The sequence below is a fragment of the Chironomus tepperi genome, unplaced genomic scaffold, assembly GCF_022539635.2.
Source record: "Chironomus tepperi strain 1889 unplaced genomic scaffold, CSIRO-AGI_Ctep_v1 contig_461, whole genome shotgun sequence".
Classification (NCBI taxonomy): domain Eukaryota; kingdom Metazoa; phylum Arthropoda; class Insecta; order Diptera; family Chironomidae; genus Chironomus; species Chironomus tepperi.
In genome coordinates, this window is record NW_027226583.1 from 765,443 (window position 1) to 787,889 (window position 22,447).

The 22,447-nt window shown below is 35.4% G+C and overlaps 1 protein-coding gene, 1 long non-coding RNA gene and 3 other non-coding genes across 5 annotated transcripts; 2 read left to right on the forward strand and 3 right to left on the reverse strand.

The window, feature by feature from the left end:
• Nucleotides 1-1,850: 1,850 nt before the first annotated feature.
• On the reverse strand, nt 1,851-21,687 carry unc80 (unc80, NALCN channel complex subunit). Its single transcript, XM_070651427.1, is given in 21 exon segments — nt 1,851-4,806; nt 4,864-5,913; nt 5,986-7,479; nt 7,762-8,063; nt 8,122-8,274; nt 8,331-9,308; nt 9,367-9,784; nt 9,835-9,952; nt 10,010-10,358; nt 10,956-11,532; nt 11,592-11,748; nt 11,955-11,972; nt 12,099-12,211; nt 12,421-12,811; nt 16,140-16,253; nt 16,322-17,001; nt 17,061-17,384; nt 17,901-17,927; nt 19,692-19,852; nt 19,973-20,036; nt 21,533-21,687. Coding segments are annotated over 19 exon segments (10,074 nt in total). The 5' UTR covers nt 19,836-19,852; nt 19,973-20,036; nt 21,533-21,687; the 3' UTR covers nt 1,851-2,139.
• Nucleotides 7,560-7,631, reverse strand: TRNAT-CGU (transfer RNA threonine (anticodon CGU)). The gene has a single exon. It is a non-coding gene; the product is annotated as a tRNA-Thr (tRNA).
• Nucleotides 12,926-12,998, forward strand: TRNAM-CAU (transfer RNA methionine (anticodon CAU)). The gene has a single exon. It is a non-coding gene; the product is annotated as a tRNA-Met (tRNA).
• LOC139099034 (uncharacterized) lies at nt 14,603-15,501 on the forward strand. Its single transcript, XR_011545265.1, has 3 exons — nt 14,603-14,689; nt 14,756-14,896; nt 15,118-15,501. It is a non-coding gene; the product is annotated as an uncharacterized lncRNA (long non-coding RNA).
• TRNAM-CAU (transfer RNA methionine (anticodon CAU)) lies at nt 15,947-16,019 on the reverse strand. Its single transcript has one exon. It is a non-coding gene; the product is annotated as a tRNA-Met (tRNA).
• Nucleotides 21,688-22,447: the final 760 nt, after the last annotated feature.

Genomic DNA, 22,447 nt, shown 5'->3' on the forward strand with positions numbered 1-22,447 from the left:
TCAATTTCACCTAAAACAAATCTAATCATTTTTACCTTTTAATGTTAACATTAATTATGTTCCTTTTTATCATTTAATGATTCTAAAACTTCTAGTTTAACAACACACAACAATAAACTGTTTAAAAATTGTTAATTGTCAGCAAAAATTTGTAGGCATTTTTTATGTTGCTTCTCAAATATTTTATCCGCACTTCCTTCATGTTTCTTATCTTATTTTCATACTTTAAAATACTTTTTAAAAAGTTCTGGATATTCTTCATAATGTCCTCAACTTTATGAATCGTTTTGACTTTTAAAAATACTTCAATGTTAGTCTGTTACGTATGATAAATAACATCAATCTTTCATTTTTCTTGTTAATACTATTACAAAATATTGTTACTTCCTCGTAATTGTTTAATAATCCAACTTTACTAATTGTCAACTGCCTTGTGACTATGAGTTGGAAGAGTTTTAGAGTTTTCGACACTTTTGGAGTCTGGATCTGAACTTCTAATGTCTTGATACGTTGTCGTGTACATTTTTGGCAAAATAAATCTAGCAAGAACTTCATGTTTAATAAGCCTCTTACCGTTGATACAGTATGAAGTGGTGCTCTAACGATTCTAGTGGTGCTGTTTCTTACACGACAATCAATTCAAAATTTCAAAATTGGAATCAATATTTACCCGGGGCGGTACACTGCGATAAATTTAACTTTTTGGCGCCAAAATTGATCAAAAACAGATTGACTGTGAATTAGAGTTAAGCAGCAGTGCGCAACCAACTATGCTGTGGTTCCCAAATCACTCAAAACCCAAATATCAAGATCCAGATTTAAAAACCTCCCTCTAAAAGACCTCCAACCCACAATCCATAACTCAAACCTAAATCTCATTCTAATTTTTTTTCATCAATAATATTATCAACTTTATGTCTAACAATTAACATCAACATTCTACAAAATACAACATCTTATTGTGTAACTCTCATAAGCCTTTATCATCCCTAAATTTATCTAAATATTATTATTTTCATTTTCATCAAGAAAAATACACGTCAATATGTAAGATATAGATATATATCATCAGAATAAAAGCGTGTCAATAAAATGCATCTCAATAATAGAATAAAATAAAGTCTCATTCGTTCAAAAAGTTATTTCTCTTGTTACTTCCTACTTCATCTCTCGACCAAAAAAAAAAAAATAAATATTCATTGTAAAAGTTAAAAGATTAAATTGAGGTTGGGGTAGGTTTGAGGAAGCTTTTGGAGATTTTCTTTGAGGTTAGGTGATCTTAGATGAATGTTTCGATATTTAGACTTGAAATCATGATTTTTGATGCATTTTAAGATCCACAAGCACGCGCATTTGGAATATTTTTTGGAGATCCAGGTAGCAATTTTAAAATCGAGAACTTTAACCTAAGTAGCACAGTGCGGTTCCAAATAGTTGAAATATACCGCTTGAACTTGTCTATTGCAGCATATTGGAAAAGAGTCTTACGGAATCTTACTAAGGCTTTACAATGACAAAGATCATGATGAAAATTTTGAAATTTTTTTAGCTCAAATATAAACTGATAGACATTCAGATCTAGAGTATTTTGAAACTTTACAATTTGATCTTATCATTTTTAAAATCTATTGAAAAAAATCTGGTCACATTCGAGTTTAGGTCAGAAATCCAGTTTAGAGATTGTGAATTGTGTTTGGCAACTCATCTTTCCCTTGCAAGATCGAACCACAACTATATAGTATTAAACTTAGAAGAACTTCTTCGAATATCTTGACCATACCGACATTGATCTCTTCTTAAATCTCCAAAAATCAATTTTCATTTTGCGATCGAAGTCACCTTTTCCTTTCTAAAATAACCTCAAAATCATCCTCAAACCCAACCCAAACCTTACTGTATATTATTGATTAAACACTTTTGTCACGTAAAGTTTGTAGATAAATAAATTTTTTTTTGTTTATAATATATTTTAAAACGTGTAGAACTGGAGAGTATGTAAATATGTCACATAAAAATTAAAATACTGTCAACATTGTTTTTTATCATCATTTTGGCATCTAACATCAAATACTGATAAGTTTTATGCGTTTCATTTATGTTAATCATTTGGTTAATTATTAAGTATTATTTGATTTAATCTTATATCAACGTATCTTCCTCATCTTGTGCTTCAAACAGCATCAATAATGAATTTTGTGATGATGATCGTGCCATTGAGGCACTGCCTCGTTCCAATGCTAATTCATTAAAATTTAATGATCCATCTGGTGACAATAATCCTGTTTGGAAGCTATAATTATCTCTATAACCAGATGTTGATGATGTCTGTGAGACAGAATCCCATGAATGTGGTACGTCCGTATCATTATTACGTCCATTATTATCCATAGGTTCAAGTGGTGGTAAATGGAAGTGTGAATGTGGTGAATTTGTTGGAGTCGTAGCACTGACTTGAATTGTCGTTTGTGAATGAATTGGTGGTGCTGATGCTGGCGGAGTTATTAGGTTCGGCGCATCCAGCTGATTTAAACGACCACCGCGCTTATATCTGAATGTCTTACGTGATTGACCTTTTGATCGTTGCAATCGATGCTTCTGCGTTTCACCTGAACTGTCATCAGCTGGACTATCAGGTGACAATGGAGTTGTACTTGTCTCACCTGCTGGATCTCTAAACTCAACGGATGATACAAACCTCAATTTTGGTGGCTGAATTTTCAATGAATGATGATGATGCATAGAATGTGAATGTGATAGATGTGGAACACTTCCCGACATATTTGGGGAATTGAAGCGACTTGTGCGTCTTATACTTGATGCTCGTGAAATGATTGTTTGACATGTTCCATGAGTTCCATCAGCACTGATTGTATCACTTGTTACTCCAGGTTCTCTATTTGTTGTTGTCGATGAACTTGACAGTGACTCACGTGGTGGATGTAAAGTTTGTTGTGACAATGTGTCACTTGGTGTATGGAAGCCTGTACCACATCGTGAGTCTTGCTGGACTGAAAATTGGGAAGCATGTTGATTGCCAGCACCTGTTAAGATTGATATTAATGATGGCCGTTGCTGAGATTTTGATACTGGCTCGAGTGGCTGAACAGTGACTGTTGACGATTCCTTCTTTGTAGGTTCGGAACTTGCTGTATTTTCCTTATCAATTCTTCTTTCTTCCAGTTCGTCACGTAAGTCCTTCAGTTCTCGTGCTAATTCAAGCAATAAGCATCCACGAGATTTTATACCGCCAGGAGGTGCCAATCCTCTCAATCGTTCACGAATTAAGAACTGCATGTGACGTTCATGATCGCCAATTGGTGGCTGTGCTATTTTATGCAATATGAATGGCATCAAGATGATATAAAGTGGAGTTCGATGTGTTACTACAAATTCCAGGAAGCTCCATAGTTCTGGTGCTGCTTCATTTCTTCTTCCTAAATCTCTCATGATTCTTGCCATTTTTGGCCACTCACTTGACAGACGAGACTCAAAGCATACACAAAGCACTTTCAATGCTAAAAAGGCTGCTTGATAAAGTGTGCCTGATATTTTTGCTGGTCTCTTGGAGTCTCTAGATCCAGTAAATGTCAATGATCCACCTCTTATGTCACTAACAACACGATTAGTTGAGATTCCAGACTGTGCTGTACGTCCAGATGGAGGACTCATTGAATTTAGAATTACTGTGACTAAGAATGAGATATCATTGTCTCTTAGTTCCCCTACATCAGACACTCCACGTCCAGAGCATATTTTCAAGCATAAAGGCATCAACAGGTGCATCAAAAATCCTTCTGCCTTTTCTTGTGTTGCAAATTCAGCTGTTCCACCACAAACTTGTTCCAATGTGAAACAGTCAATTGGACTTACAAGCTGTAATGCAATTAATCGGACAACTGTCGAGCAGAAGAATGCTGGTGGACTTTGACTCATTAAGGCTGCACTAGCACTTGAGACATTTTCAGTCGATGCCTCATTTATAATCAAGTTTTGAACAGTCAGAAGAAGTGACCGCATTTGCTGCCAATGAAGCACAAATGGACATCTAACAATTGTTTCATGAATTCCTTTCAACAATCCAGCAGCAGCTTCCCAATCTGTATTACGTCTGATTGATGGTTTCTTGGATATCTTTAAGAACACTTTGTCAAGTCTCCTCAAAATGGTCACTAAGGCAGCCTTCATCTTCTCATCACCCCAGTCAGCACGTGGAAGAATATAAGTCATGTACCGTTGAAGTCCACGACATGCCATCGAGTCAGGATCGTAAGGCGATACTTTAAGCAATGAATGTGCAATGTCAGCTAAGCGGATATGACATTTAGCATCAAGAAGCTCAACATATTTGGAATCAGCACCAGGCTTTCTTGATAATTCCAATAGTCGTGTCGTTGCTCGATTTAAGAACTCTCCGACAAGTGACAATAGGACATCCCTTGCACGACGATATTCAGTTCTAACAAGTTCTGAATCTTCAGCCATTTCCGGTAAGTTCTTTCCACTTCGTCCCATTTCACTGACATATTTTGAATGTGATTCCTCTTCAAAGTCAAATCCAGGCGATGGTGGAGGTCCACGTGACTGATTTCGTTGAGATGATCCTTTATGTTCTGGACTGTTGCGGTATGGACCGTTATAGCTCTTTGATAGTCCCTCACAGTTATGTACCATTGTTCTTATTGTAATTGCCAGTTGCATGATGATGTCCCGTTCACACTTTCCTTCAAGTGATATGTAGGTATTGTTGAAGTAGTTTGGTGACTGGATTTGTTGCATGTAGCAGGGTAAGATCGCTTCCAATATAATCTAAATGAGACAGAACAGCATTAGATCCAGCAATATGCTTAATTTAGAATGACTTACCAGCATTTGATATCCCCTCAAGCTCTCAGCAGAATAAGATACAGTCATGACACATAATGTGATACAATCCAACACAGTAACCATTTCATCCTCATCATGATAACAAAAGTCAATAGCTTTTAAAGGTTTTGGTTCCTTAACCAATTCAGCAATATTTAAAGGATCCGGTGAAGGAGTTTCTAAGCTCATAAGGAGATTAAAAAGGCAGCTAGACTGAACTTTCGACGCCTCACCAAAAGCACCATCTTCATCAGTGTCCAAAATAGCCGAGACACTACCAAACATTTGAAGTATGAATGGCTTTCTATTCATCATGTAGAACTGCTTTACTGCATACTCAATGGTTGTTGTGATTAATTTATTTGTTTGATGTAAGGAATAGATTTGCAGTAAGGTAGGCATGATCATGAAATAGCCATTTGTAGAGAATATATTCTTAAAATTAAAAGCAGCATTGATGAATGTTGCCATGACATAACGCATGATACAACAATCTTCAGAATGCAAAATTGCAGCACCAGCAAGCACATTTAAGAACAATTGAATGTCAGCAGAATATGCAAAATTTCCAGCCATAGCTTCAAACATCCTAGCTATCAATCGTACCCACATGAATTTATGCAGCACATCAAGGCCTAAAAGTTCCTTTCCATATTGACCGCCAACATACAAGTCCAAGTCACTTTCAAGTGCTTTTCTTGGAAATGAAGGCAGCTTCATTAGTTCCTCATGCAAAAATACAACACGTTGCACGACCATGTCCACATTCTTTAAAATTGCCCACGTCAAGTGGACTTTACCGATTTCAACAAATTTCTTAATCAGTTCCTGTCGTTGGAGTGCAATATAGGCTTCATCTGACTTCATTTCAATCATTCTAAGCTGTGGATATTGAGAGCGCTTGAAGAAGTACAAGTCACGAACAAACCAATTGGAATTAAGTATCTGATGTGTCTTGTAGTCAATTAAGAAGTAATTGTTGTAGTTCTTCTCATCAATTCCAAAAAAGTCGAGACTTTCACGTAACAGCATTAAGAACTGCGTATCCTCCTATTTAAAAAAAAAAACATTTGTAAGGTTTTCATATAAATCTTATACTTCACAAATTCATATTCTACTCACCAAAACTGGAAATTGACTAGGAATAATTCCTTCATCATTATCATCTGGTCCATGAACGATAATTTTCTTAGCTGATGGAACATTTGCTGTTAACAAGACGGAAGCATCGCATTGTTCCTTACGTAATATTTGCTTCAAATCCTTAAACATTATTCCATGAACAGAATGTACAACCATCCATAGAACTGATAGTGCTGATCCAACAAGTTTCTGACTATTTTCCTGTGTTGTCCGTACATAAAACATAATATATCCAATGATGTAATTATAGAGAGCAAATGCTGCTTGTTGTGGAAGTCGCGGAACAAATCTAATCAAATGACGCAGAAGCTTAAATTGCTGATCAGGCTTCTCGCGTGTCAATCGTTCCAGAACGAATCTCAAAAACAATGCAGAGTCCTCAACAAGACATCCCCAAATAACTTGATAAGCCACTTCATAAACAGCAGTTCCATCAGCACCAATTGCACAGTCATCTAATGATCCAACAATTTGCATGACTGATGAACATAATATGGATGGAAACAGTGAATGTGCAGCATGTAGATGTACTGCTCTGGCTCCATCCTCCTCCTCTACATCGCCAACATGATCGTCACTTGGTGTATGATCAAGTCTTTCATGTGCTGCTTGCTGAACAACAGGAATTGTTGTTATTAGGAAGCTGTGACGTTCTTGTCGTGTCTTATTTTCCTGGATCTGCATAGCATGACGAATCGCATCACTTTGTTGCTTCTTTCTGGACTTACCAGCCGATACATAATGTCGGTGACGTTCCTCAACATCCATATCTTTATTTTGTTGACGTGGTGCCCACGGTGGATCTACAACGGGCAAGCATTCAATACCAATTTTTGGCGATGGAAGTGTAAATTCTATGCCTGGCGGTGGTACTTTAAATGTGACATGAGCACCTTCCTCCATTCTTGGCCATACTTGGAATCTGGATTTCCATAAAACTTGATATCTTAATATAGCATTTATTCTTACAGTTGGATCTTTATGCTTTAATGCTCTTTGCATGATTTCTGATGCTTGTGCTGGCGCTTTTACTGACGAAAGTATGAAGAATGAAGCCGCAGAAGCAGCAGTTTCTTGATTTGTTTCTAATAGCAGCTCCCATGCAACTGGAATAACTTCAACAAATTGATCCTCTGTCAATATAACAGCACCTTTAAGCAGTGCCGAAAATGGTACATGAAATAAGTCGCGTACATGATTTTTAACATATTTTAAAATCAATGAATTTTCCTTAATTTGCTTCTTTTCCTCCATCTTTTGTGAGTACTGTGATGATGTCTGTTCCGAGTCATCATGAATGATCCTGTCCCGACGACTTGTACTGTCTTTACGACGTGACGGTGACGTATGTGATGAACTTTGATCAGATATTTTACGACCAGCACGTGATTTTTCACGACGACCGTTTGACGACTTGACTGTTTCAGCATGCAAGTAACTTGACGGAACAAGTCCGAACTCTTCTCCATAAATCTATCAAAAAAGAATTAAAATTTAATTAAATTAAGCAAAAAAATTAAAAATTATGAAAAAAATTAGCAAAAAAGTAACATTGCCTTAAGTGAGGATTGAACTCACGACCGCTGGTTTACGAGACCAGCGCTCTACCACTGAGCTATCAAGGCTGTCTTGAACGGTCACGGAATGTGGCAAAAGACACTATTAAACTTAAGGGCTATGCGCATGTACTGAATTTTCACGGAAAATTCATTTGTGAACTATACATTTTGAAAGGAAATGACATTTTCCACTTACTTTTCTCACAGACTTAATTAATCGTGATGCAGCTCTCATATGACGCTTATAACAATATGGATGACAAAATGACTGATGTGAACAGTAATAATTGAATGAATTTAATATGGCAATGACTGCACGCATCCATGGGAAATTTTTAGATGTTTCATCAGAATCATTGGAATCATTTGGTGAATCTGGTGGCTGTTCATGATCGTCACTTAATATTCCAGGAGATTCTTCTTCTCCGCCACTTGCATGCTCGGAATTGTCACTACGGTCTGATAATGATGAAACTTTTCGTCTTGACTGCATTGAATCTGTGGATATGGAAATGGATATACAGTATAAATATTATTCATTGTGGATGTAGCTTACATTCTGTTTCAATTTCCTTTCCTTCTTTAGTGTTCCTACGTAGTTTTAATGATCTTCGCTTGAATGATCCTCCTGTATTTGTTGCAGTTCCTCGTCTCAGTAAGAATGGTCTAACTGTAGCCACTGGTCTTCTTTGCGACAGTGACATAGGTACTGGAAAAATATATTAATCAATTAATGCTGTTTAAAATCCAATTTTAGTTACTTACTCGTCATTTCCTCCCCTTGCAATGTCAAAGTTGTGTTGCTACTTCCTTCAGACTCATTATCAGGTTCATGCAATACAAATGAAATTTTTCGTTCTCCTTCGCCAGCAGCAATGCTTTGTAAACTTTGTGCTGATGTTTGAGAATGTCCCATAGAACTTAATGCCATGGACCATCTTCGATTTGCCTTTTCATAGACTTGATGGTGATGATCCCATGGATGATGTACAGGCTGCTTTTCTTTGTGTGACATTCGAGTAGATTTTGGAATTGTTTGGTAAGTTTCACGTAGGAAAGCTGTTACTTCTAATAAGACAATTGCAGCGACAAGTTTCAATGCTGCTGGGCAGTCATTTCCGTGGATGTTTACGCTCACTGTGGACAGAATAGTAACAAAATTGTAATTAATTTAATTAAATTTGTAGATAAACTTACAGTCATCAAGGAAATCCTCTTCTTCATCCTGTAGAATCAATTGCTTCTGCCTTTCCGGATCTGACATAGAAGCTTCAACATAATCATGGTTTGCCTTGTCACTTTTGATCATTTCTTCTAATCGAATTCCAATGCATTCAGCCCATTGATAGAATGTCTTTCCAGCAGCTCTTTGCATGAGATGAACACGACGAATACTTGTTGATACACTTGCTCGATTCTGTATTGGACCTGATGGTCTGAATGATGGCAAATTCTGTTTCATCCATGATGGCCATTGACCTCGATTACACAAATGGACATAATGTGCACATTCCAATAAAAATGTAGCTCTGGTAATCAATGGAGCTTGCGGTAAGTCCAATATAGCACCAATTAATTGTGGATCAGGAACTGTACCTGGAGCACAAATTTCAAGCAAGAATGAGAACCGCATCATTCCTTCACGGACTGGTTCAGTTGGAATTAAACGTCTTTCCTTCAAGATGACAACTTCAGATTCTCTTGGACCGTCACCCATATCAACGGAACTACGATGACTGAAATCTGTAAAAAATCGAGAATTATTAAAAGCTTTAAAGATTTTAGGTCAATTAACACTTACAACTTCCAGAAATTTCCTCAATTCCACCAACTTTCTTCTTTCCTTTTCCAATACCTAACCGTCCCAAACGTCTCTCAACTCTACGTCTTGCTCGCAAAAATGATCGACCAATTCCTTCAGAACCTCGTCCTCTATTCGATCCAACAGAACTCTTTCGCAAATATGATGACATTTCAGTTCCACCACCAGCTTCAATGTCAATTGATTGATCCTTAGATCCTCGGAACCATCGAGCTAAGCCACTCAATCGACTGAATGACTGTCGATCGGAACATGGTGAATCTGTCAATAATGTTCGTTCACTTTGTCTTGGTGTCAATGTTGGACGTTGATTCTTTCGTCTAACAGCTGCTAATGGACTCTGACGAACTTGGTCATCAGTCCCTTCGGTTTCCAACAGACTCTGAAATGCAATAAACTTAGAAAATTAATTTTAAAGAAGTGCTGATGGTCGACTAGAGTGCTTACTGCACATGCAGATGAGGTGCTTCTCTTCTTGAAGTACAACTTCCTTGCTGCCCTGTCATCTGGTGGAATATTAGGGTTCGGTGCGATTGTCTGTATCTCTCCAGTTTGTGGGATGTGACTAGAACAAGATTGATTATTGTGGAATGCTTGATAACCTCAAATGTTGAGGACTTACCGAATAACTCTAGTTGTTGTCAATTGTGGACCCTTCTTATGAGGTCTTGGAGTCACTGCTAATATTCCACTAAGTGCGACTCTTCGGAATGGACCGCCATGTGCTCCCTTGATGTATGTGATCAGCTGCCGTACATCACAATAAAGGCCAATGTTCTCCGGACTCTTCAGTTCCCTCTGTGCCTCAACAAACCTCGTAACAAGTGGCTTAAAAATAGCAGCAATGATTTGACTCTCAGCATTACCAGTGAGGCCTGATCCAAAGTTTGTTGCATATCCTTGTCCGCCAGCTGATTTAACGCCATGTTCAGGAATGTTCAATGATTTTATTCCAGTCGATCTTTTATGGTCTGGTTATGGGTGCGTTTAATGTAAAAATGAATGACGGCAACATGCACAAATTAAAAGCTACTTAAGCAATCATGAGGCAGAGCAGACGTGTGGTGTATGTGAGGTGATTTTTTTGTGTATTTAATTTTTCAATAATTTTATATCCAATTTTAATTTAATTAAGCAAATTTTAATCGACAATCAATTTTTTTCGTCAATTTTTGGGTATTTAATGTAATTAATTAATTAATTTAATTAATGAAAAATACTTTTTATCATCTTCATCCAGCTTGTGTACTTTGCAGTCAAGATATATAGATATATATAGCCAAAAAAGCTTACTACGATAATTTTAATAGGTGAAAATTGATTACAAAAAATCAAAATAAATAGAATTAATTAATTAAAATGCAATGATTACAATACTCTCAATACTGATACAACTATGCGGATAGCGATGATGAGAATAGAAATGACTTAAAGACACACTGTTTTTTGTTACTTTTTGTAAAATGTAAACAATACGTTACTAAATGTAATTATGAGATATATAAGGTTGAACATATGGAATGTTGATAGGTATTTAGTATTAAAGTAATGAAAAATCTTGGACTTACTTAATGGTGATAATAGTGAACTTGGATCCACACAAAATCCAACGAAAGCATGAAAAAATTCAATAAGCTCATGTAAGGATGAATCACGAACCATATTCCTTAGATATTTCTTTGAGAATGTCGATGACTGCTTCAACAGCCGTGATAGATTGGAATTACATTGAAGTCGTAAGAATTCAGCTTGTGCTCCTCGAACACCATCGTTACATCCATTTGGACATCCAAGATGTAGTAATGCACGGATTATTATTCCAATTGTCAAATTATGAGAATGTTCACCCAATTTTAAGACACCAAAGTCAATCAGCAATTCACAGATATTCAATCCTGTTTCAAGAATCCTCAATGATGTTGTATTTGACTCTCGTTTAAGGACATGATAAACAGCAAGTAAAACAACTTCATAGTCTATTCCACCTTCTTTTGTAATGTAAAATGAAGATCCAGGAACTTCATTCTCATCTAAACCAGCATAAACAATGTGTGAATCAGTTTGTGATCGAAGCATTTGTGCTTTATAAATGCCTGTTGTACTTCCATTGACACTCATGGCATCGAGTTGTGAGTCGATTGATCCCTGAATAATTGAATAAACTTGAAGATCTTGAAAGGATTTCAAAAATGACTGGAACTTACCTGTCTTCTCATAAAGTCTGGTGATGGTGTCGGAGTATGTTCAGTAACAGTGATGATTGGATTTCTGGGAATAGCTGATGCCTTATATTCCTTATGTCCAGTTGACTGATTACTTCTGTTCAATTTTGGCATCGGTGGATCCACAAATCTGTAGTATCTGGAATATTTACATGAAAACAGCATTAAAATCCATTCAAAATCAAATTGAAAGTTATGCAATGATAGAATTTGGAAGTAAATTTGAGAGTGCATTAAACCAATCATGAAGAATTAAATCCTATTAAAGGTTGTGAAATGATTTTTTGATGACAGTATTGACTTGTATTATGATAGTGATATGTGACGAATTTTATTCTAACTCACCCACTATCAAGTAGACAACTGAGCATATAGATATAAAATTAAGATTAAGAAGATGCATAGGCAAGTACATACATTTGAAGAGTTGAGGATTAAAGAATAGAGGAAAAATGATGAGAATAGATTAATTTAATTAAATTTACAAACCTAAGTGACGGCATGGATTTCCCTTTGACAAGGTTTGATGACGAGTCACGTGTCAATGTTGCTGTTGAACGGGACAGATTCTCATCTCCTGTATCTAAGCTACGATGGATATCCTACATGATTAATGAGAGAATACATATTAATCATATGATGCACATCCACATTAACATAGCCCAGTGGTGAGCAACCTTTACATCTTGTCTTGGTCGATCGGTGGTAAGCCTCGATCGAAACCATACAAAGTATACGGTTCTAAAAAAGTTTGACGGCACATAAGAGTATCTCGCCGTAAAGATTGCCCACCACAGACTTAATAACTTACCCCATGCTCTAATCTCTTTCCATTATCTCCAATCTTTTCCAATCCACGATCAGATTTAGATAAAATTTTAGTCTCAATCAATGTCCTCAAGTCTGTCATCTTAACACGCTTCTTTTTCTCGCTAGTTCGTCGTGTTCCATTTGTTGACACAGAATCATCTGGCTTATCAAGTGATTTTTGCGGTTGAAATGGTGTATCATTAAGTATAGTACTAATTGGAGGCTCTGGAACTTCAATATAATCTTTAGTTGTAAGTGAACTGTTGCTTGGACTATCTCGACTTCCAGTGCCTTGATAGAGAGAAATTTCAATTTGTGGTATGGGAAGAGAATTCGATCGACGTCTTGGTTGTGCTGGTGGCACTGTACTCTCTTCACTAATCTCACGAAGTCTGTAGTTAACGTGTAAAATAAGAGAGGAAAAAGAAAGTGTATTAATACAATGTATAACTTTTATGGGTATGTTGAAAATGTTCATTTGCCACCGTACTAACACAACTTGAAAAGCCTCGTTGGCTCAGTAGGTAGAGCGTAAGTCTCATAATCTTAAGGTCGTGAGTTCGATCCTCACACGAGGCATTTCTTTTTTGCTACATTTTTTCACTTTTTTTTACACAATTTTAATGATGTTCCATAAATTATTAATTATAGCATGTTAAGTAAGTTTTTGCATAATACTCTTTTTTTAACGGTTCGTACAATTTTCAAATTATTGCGGCAGGTCAGTGATTTTTTTTCTTTAGAAAGTTAATTAAGGCATCAATTTAACATGTCTTTTTTTTAAGCAGTCACAACAGTTAATTTTTCATTACTTTCGCTTATTTATGTCATTTCATGTTCTTCGGCTCTCACGTTATAATCACGTATCCGAAGAAAGCATTTCTTTAGCCTTTTTTTGAGTGACAAAATAAACAGAATTGACAGACTTGAGAGACTTGCAAAATTTGGCTCATTTTAATCGAGGATGATTGGTTGCTTTTTGAGCAGAAAAAGAAGTCACAGACCCAAAAAAAAAAGACATATAAATTGGTCAAAAGTTTTTTAGATTCTTTCACTCTCCTCATCGCCATCCAAAGATGCAAAAGTCACTTGGAGTTCTCATTTTAGTCGCTTTAATTCAGCATGGATCTTGTATTTTGGTACGAAAAAAATTAAATAATTTTCCAATAAAAATTCCTGTTATTTAACTTCTGTTATAGACCAAAATGGCATGTAGAACGTCAGGGAATGGAACGTGTGTTGACCCATTTTGCTTTGTGACGCCGGTCAATGAGAAGACAAATGCTGCAAATTTCGGATGTGGAAATATAACGAGACCTTTAAATAAAGTTAAAGTAAGATTCCTAATCTACCTGCTACTTCTTGCAGGCACATCTCTTGCATGTTCTCAAGAGCACAGTAAGCTAGGAACAGAATTGCAAACCATACAAATTGTATGGTTTTTGTCTGTCACAGTAGCCTGTTTTGCTACTCTGGTTGGGAGCGATGCTCATCTAGTAAGCAAGCTCTCAAGAACATGACCTTTGCCTGTTAGAATACCTGAACAACATACTAACAAATTCCATCCCACAGATCAGACAGCAATTCTACTTCAAATTCTTCCAAAGCTACATCCCATTCAACATATTCCCAGAAGTTGAATGGTGCAGCTTCGTAGCAAATCCAAATCCCTACTCATACTTCAATGGCATCGTAAATGCACTCAAGGAAAAAGTTCCGGGATTTGTAAAACAATGTCCATATTCAGGCACAGATGTACAAATTAAAAATTTAACATTAGTTACAAGTGATTTAGCACTTTGGATAACCGGTGAATATAAGCTGATCTATACACTTTATGACGACATTGACCCAAAAATTTATGAAGTGTCCGCGAGAGGAGTTATCAAGAGAAATTAGTTTAAGATCCAGCAGTATAGTTAATAGTAATTTAATGAAAACTTATTTATGCATCAAAAAAAAAAAAAGTTATAAGATAAATGACCGACAAGGTAGAAAGTTCCAAAAAAAAAAAATTTCTCGTTCCATTTCTTTTTCTCTTTTTTCTATGAAGATGGTAAGCTGTAGTGAAATCAAACGATTAAACATTATTTACCATAATTTTGTCATCATCGTTAGCTTCTAGTCGTGACTATATAAATCCCAATCAATATTAATCGTAGTGCCAGTAATTTTTGATCAAGTGTGAATTCATGAACGTTAAATACAGTGCTATTGTGTTGCCACTATTTCTAGTGGCTATAACATTACATTATGGATATGGATTGATTGTAAGAATTGTGAAAATTGCGTGACTTAAAAGATCCAGTTGAATAATTTGATTTATATTTTGTTAGACAAAAGTTCAATGCAGCACATCAGGCAAAGGAACTTGCATGGAACCTTACTGCTCATTCTCAAAAAGTGAAGACAATAGTTCTGTTGTTGTGGCTAGTTATGGATGTAAAGAAATAAGGAAGCCATTGACGATATTAAATGTAAGTTTGGAATTCTGGAGGTTCTTGTGAAGTATATAATTCCTTAGGAAATTGCAAGTTATTGTTTATTGCCATTGGTTCCCTAACAGACAAGGAGCAAGCTTTGATTTTACAGAAATACGGTACCTAAAAGCGGTACTTCATGGGCACCGTACCTAAAAGCGTCCATCCTTCTCCTAGCTAGGAGTTGCCATTGAATTCTAACAAAAATTCACTTCCAGGTCCACCTCAAAATCTACATGAAGACATCCTCCCAATACTACCAAATAGGCTACTTCCCAAAATTTGACTACTGTCAATACATCACGTCATTTGACAAGGAGAACTTTCTATACACTGGAGTGAAATTATTAAAGAAGAAAATGCCAGAAGTTGTGCATGAGTGTCCATACCAAGATAACGAGTTACAAGTTAATAATTTAACACTAACAGACAGTGATTTTAAGCACATACCGGCTGGTAAATATAAAGTTGTTTGCACATTCTCGGACGATGTCGATAGCAAAATATTAAAAATGACGACTCATTACCATATAACATGATTATTAATAGGCATAAAGGAATGAAAAAAATAAAAAAAAGAAGTGATTCTCACTGTGTGAGCCCCGTTGAGTTAAATTTCAAGTTGTTATACTTAAAATTTCTTTGCATAACTTTATTTCCTAAAATGGCCTATAAAATCGCACTTCCAATATCAACGTCACTATAAATCCGAGACTAAACTCGTCTTGTATAAAGTGAGGATCTCTGAAAATGCGTAAGCTACTTAGAACTTGGTACTTTCTACCGTTAAAAAAATGCCCGGGGACTTTCCCACAGAAAGATTCGAACCTGAGGAGTTATCAGAAACTCGTATGTGTCCTGGTACAAAGGCAAGCAAGAATCACAATAAAATCACACGACCTAAATATGGCTAAACACGATATTTAAATGAAATGAGATGAAAATTGGACTTTCTGTGAAAACCTTACAAATGTTTTTTCAGTTCCATTTTCCACAAAAAATTTTCATGGAACTAAAAAAAAAAATAGAATTTTTGACAAAAAAGAATGCTCCGTGTGAGGATCGAACTCACGACCTTAAGATTATGAGACTTACGCTCTACCTACTGAGCCAACGAAGCAACTCATGACATTGCGGATCTACTTAGAACCGCAAGTCGACCTTAGAATGTTGGTCGGGCCGCTCGCTCGCAAAAGCGTATCTTAAGGAATTTTTTGGACTAAATGTATGAACATTTTACCTATTGTATAAATAATGTAAGCCCCAATAGATTCCTTCTTCCTGCCAATGTGATACAAATAGACATCTTAAAACAGCGACATCTAAGAATGTTGCAGCCGCTATGTCATATGAGCTATAAAAAAAAGTAATTTTATGTTTATTATCTTATCTATAGCTTATTTATAGATTTTTTGTGCCTACCTATGACGAACGAAATTTTTCGGATCTGATTTTTGGTATTGTGGTGATTTTATGTCTGTATCGACAGATTCGCGCTCTGTTGAGGAGCTTCCTTTTGGCTTATCGTCATGCTTCTTTTCGAAAGCTTCAATCTTATCGAAATCAAATCTTGTGGCATTCTTGTCATAAACTCGGTCTTTTGACAGCACTGATGTCTTGCTACTTCGTCGACTAAACTGGTAATGTGAATGATGAAGTAAACTTGCATCAGCTGTATAAAATATAGGATCAGGTCCTTGTGGTAATCGAAAAAGTAATACATGTTCTTCTTCGATGCTTGATGCTTCTTCAGGTATTGTTTCTGGGAAGACTGGTTCTTTTGGCGATGCAATACCTAAAGATATCTCATCGTCATGTTGTGGTGTTTCACAATAGGAAGTATTCGTTGGTGATTCATGTTGGTGCTGTTCTCCTCGTGCATTTTTTCCAGCAAAAACTTCTTCAGATTGAGGAGCTGTTGTCGATGCTGATTGTAGACATTGACGAGCACGTGGCTTAACAGGTGCAATAAAACATTGAATGTTGGGTGCTCGATATTCCCACATTCCTTGCCATAATTTAATTCCATTTTCCAGGCGAAAATTTTGAAAATCTGATTCTTTTAAGTGATGTGCAATTGGTGCGAATAAGTAGACAAATAGCTGGAAATGTAGATGGAAGTTAAGATTAAAATGAAAGTTTCATGATCCAGCAGACTTACCGATATAGTCGGAATTGAGAATAAATATTCATATGTATTTAATATCTTCCTTCCATCCTCATTATCAGCGCATTCATCAGCTGCAAACAGCAATATCCAATGTAACGTATACAATAATTTCGTCTCAGCTGCTCCAAGATTCTGTAAGTCTTTTACTCGATTTGTAAGCAAAGCTGCCGCGCAATGCATGACATGTGGCAATGCTGCTTGTACAAGTCTCCATCGTGGAATCGATTGAATTGCTGATGTCAATGATGGTGATAAGCCAAAGTGGATGTTTTGGACTAGGACTTTCTCGAATGATTTGCAAGCTTCTTTCAGTTCCTGTGATGTTATTGAAATTTTATTAGTAATTTTGGATGTTATAGGATTTTCAGAAGGATTAGTCTATTCTACATAAAACTTATATACATAAATCATAAGATCTTATGGACAGGTATCTCAAAACTTTTGTGAATCGTCGTCAAAAGTTCATGTCCTTTTGCATGGACTGTTATTGAGATAACTGCCAGGACAGAAATGGTTGTAATTTTAGTGTCGAACGCATTTTTGATTCAATTTTGGAGCTTTTCAGGGAATTTGTCTATTTACAGTGATTTAGTCGGTCAAATGAGACTTGCTGCCATTGTTTAAGCTGCTCGTATGTGAAAGATCATAATGAATGATCCAAAATAACATCCAGTCCACAAAATAATGTGTTAAATTGGACAAACAAAAGATCCAGTAAGCTGGATCTTTAAAAAAAACATATAACCACAAAAACTCATCAAAAATGCGATCAAAATCCATCAATTGCCGATGATTTTTAAAGTTCATCATTATTATTGTTAACACACTTACATGATGTCCTTGCGTATGTTGACAAAACTACGTAATTTTGTGTTTTTTTAATACATAATACAAAAAATATATTTACAAAGAGTTATTTACATTTTTTTGGTCATATTAAGCAGTGGATTATATTTACAATGATAAATGAACATGGCATATAAACAAATAAAAAATTCATGTATGTTTATTTGGTAACATAAAGAAAAACTTTATGCATCTATAAATTTCTTGTTGAACATTCCTGTTGATTTGCTAAAAAAATTTTATATCCCACGGGACATGAGATTTTACAATTTGGCATCAAAAAAAGCAAGGAAATTAAGAGAAAGGAGCTTGAAAACTGTTGATATATATTTTTTAAATGCTCAAAAAAAAGACATTGAGGCATCACAAATTAAAATGTTAAAATTTTATTAGACATGAGCCATACATGCTCATCGGCTATCCAATAAAAAATCCAGCAATTTGAGCAACAAATTAATTTTTTCTTTTTTTTATAAACCGGGGAAAGCAACAAAAAAATGATTTTTTCGTGATGTACAGCACAGCTTAACAACAGACAAAAAATTGATTATTTTATGAGTAATTAAGGTAAACATAAAGTGGGTGTGAAGAATAAGCTTTGAACATTTTAATAGAGAAGAAGTGCTTGGCACTTTGACAATTTGATTGTGTGTTGATCAATTTGAGTAGCTTTAAGGATGTTTGTGATGATTTATGAGTGAATCTTTAATGTTTCTGAATGATACTTTTAACGGTTAAAATTTATGACTTCTGATCCACGAAAAAAGTGGGGAATTTTTGATTTTTACAGTATTTTTGTTATAAAACAGGCTTTGTTTACATTCTTAAGTTGTGGATTATGCAACTAGACTCAAATAACACATGTTGGAATCATGTAATTGCCATATCAATAGCTAAATCAATGAATGTTCTCAAATAAACAAATCAAATCACAAACATCATTGACAGAAATTCAAATTCAAAATAACCGTTAAAAATTCAAATTTCAAAAATCCGTTGAATCCTTTAAAATTCACTCAATACTACCCAATACCCAACATATAAAGCATATACATCATCCAATATTCATTTCCTCATTTTCTCAGGTAAATGATCCCATAAGCAGTTTTCGGTTTAATTTAATATTCAGCACAAATTGTGAGACATAAGCATTAAACAAAATAAAAAGAAACAATCTGAATCACATCAAATAAGGCACTCATTTTAATGTCGGAAGCAAATTTGATTTCAAGTCTGAGATAAGAAGACTATAAAAGAATCCTAAATGAACCTCAATTGTATTTATTTAAACATGATTGTGAACAAAAAATGTTCATGTTAAATGCTCGAGACAACAGCAACAACAAACAATAACTAAAAAGTAAGTAAGGAGGGATTGTTATGAGGCACGGGAAATTTTCATTAGATTAGAGTCAGTGGTGGGCAACCCATGTGTTGCAGCAATCAAGTTTGCCGCTAAAATGTTTGGGAAATGTCAAGAACCGTACATTGTGTAAGGTTCTGGTCGACGCATATCACCAAGATGTGCCAAAATAACAAAACATTGCCCACCACTGGATTTAGGTGTTTGAATAAAAAATGAGGAAAAAGGAAGTGAAAATAAGCATCTCATGAGCCTCACTCTAAAATTGAGTTTTTTGCATAATTGGATTAGAAAGCATTAAGCCACTTCCATATTTCAAAAGAAAGGAAATAATGATGATGTGCTGATTTTTATTCATAATTGTGAATGTTTGTTATGCCTTAAATAATTAATGAATACATTTAGTTCCTCACCATACAATTTGCTTCATGTAATTTTCCCAATTTTGGCCTCACAAATGGTGCAATTTGACGCCATAGGAATGTTTGGACGGGAACAGGTAGACGTCCCAAGTCCTGAAGGCCACCATCATCCAAGTTATCAGAATTATCCCTCATGATTGTGTTCTGTGATTCTACGGTGGGATTATACGATGGAAAAAAATCAATAATTCTCTGTGCATGTATACATTATGAATATTAAATCAATAAAATAATTTAAATGTAGCACAGCATCCTCTGTGCTGTGTACTCACCTGATTGAAAATACTGAAGACTTAATGCATTTTATATTCCTTTTATTTGCATTAATTTGCAGCTCTGTGAATAGTTTAGATGGATATTAATATGTCATAAAAAGTTCAGGAGATTGAAAAATTTTTCACAATTATTGGCATCAAATGTTACGTAATTAAAATGCTTAGGATGAAATCACATTCAGAACTGAAATTTAATTTTCAATTCTCGCTTTAGAGGAAAAACAAGTTCCGCTTGCAACAAAATCAATTATTCATTCCAAAAAAAGTACTGACTTTCATGCTGACATATCGCTGCATGTGTTTTTTGAGAATGGTCAGATGAAATATGACGTCTAGGGAGCAATTAGTTATTATGAATGTGGATGAATTCTCATTTTAGGTCAAACTGAGCAAGACACTCTTTTAGGTCGAGCAACTGAGCAAGACATTCTCTCAAGTCGAGCTGATCGAGACACTCTTTAAGGTCGAGCTGAGTGAGACACTCATTTAGGTCGAGCTGAGCGAGACACTCTTTAAGGTCGAGCTGAGCGAGACACTCTTTTAGGTCGAGCTGAGCGAGACACTCTTTTAGGTCGAGCTGAGCGAGACACTCTTTTAGGTCGAGCTGAGCGAGACACTCTTAGGTCGAGCTGAGCGAGACACTCTCTTAGGTCGAGCTGAGCGAGACACTCTTTAAGGTCGAGCTGAGCGAGACACTCTTTTAGGTCGAGCTGAGCGAGTTAAGTCTGTTCGTTAACAATTATTTTGAGTCACTCGCGTCTCTCACAAATTAAGTCACACTATCAGGAAGGATCTACGACAATTTTTGTCATTACCTAACATCCACAATGACCCTCCTTTATAAGAACAACTAGATTTTTTTTTTTCAACCACAAAACTGCAATGCAACAATTATTTTCACACTTTGTGTCTCTATGGAATTAAAATGTATGTCACATAATATAATTGGTCATATCCAGAATAAATGTTATCCTGTTGTGCAAATATTAATTGATTTCCTGACTGCTATATCCACCCGTGACCTATTTGTTGTGATGAATTTTTTCTCCTTACAGCAACAACAAAAAAATTGTTTCCTCCTATTTTTCTCCTTCAACCTTTTCTCATTACATGGTGCCTTTTTCGGGTTGCCTGATGACCTTGCAAGATTGATGTGAAAAATTGAAAACTTTGAAAAAATTTTTTTGGAATTTTTGATGAATTTTAAAGGAAATTTAAATATTTTAAGTTCCAGTAAATCAGGCAACCCAAATCGTTCGAGAAAAATCAAACATGTCGTCTAATTTTTCCTGTGCTACATCTGTGTAACAACTAATTTTTCTATGATTTTGTTAAAATTTTTCCACTAATTTTTCATCCACAAGTCACAAAATTAATTCAAATTTATAGCCACAAACATGATTATATTAAGCGATTCCACTTTCAATTGGCATCTTGCATTATTAATGACATTTTTGGCAATTGAAAAATTTTTTTTTTATTTATATCCATGTAACACCCATAAAATTTTCTTTTTCATTCTACTTCCAACTCTTAATTCACTTTAATGGCACTTACGTAAGACTTAATGATACATTTTCGATTATTTTGAATTTTTTTAGAACTTTGGAAGCATGAAATTGTTAAAAATGTCCACAACTTTTTGAGAATGGATAGAAAAGCCAGAAAAATTTTGCGTGAAAAGATGGATGCGAGCTTTTGTGCAGTTCAAAATCGTGATGGCGACTGAAAATTGTGAAAAAATTTGATGGAAAAGTCAGCGAAATGAGCGTAAAAATGGAAAATTGAGTAAAAACTGGAGGAAATTGTTTTTACAGTTGCGCATTGTGGAAATTTTCATGTGTTTTGCATGCTTATGACTGTAAACAGACGATTTTGTATGGAAAATGTAATTTGATCTGCGCTGGTGCTACATGCTTGTTTTGATTATTTTCGCGGTATTTTTGGAGCGAGCACGTGGCTGAGAGTTGAATTTCTCCTTTTATGCTCAATTTTTACCCCTTATCCCCACCAAAATATTCATAAAATCACAAATTTCTTAATTTTGGAACACTTTTTGAGGTTAAAAATTTTCTTTTGTTAAATTTTGATTAAAAATTTACAATTTAGATTCCTACGATTTTTTCTGAAAATCTATAGATATCCATTAATTTTACCTAACAAGTCACGGCACTCAATTCAGATCATTTTCCTCTCAATTTCCCCTTTAACTCTCCCAATTTTCCCTCTCACTCTCCGGAAAATATTTTCACTCTCAGTTTTGTCAGTGCCAGACTCAATTTTCATGATAATTTAGAATTTCTATAGAAATCCCTGATTCCGTCCCAAAACTGCATCACATGACCAAAATTTACGCTCAATTTTCTCAAAAAAATTTTAAGTGGGAGAATTTTCCCCAGTTTACCCCTCAATTTCCCCAACTTTTCGACAGTATGGTGTGAGAAAAAAGCACATGTCACTCCCCATTTCCAC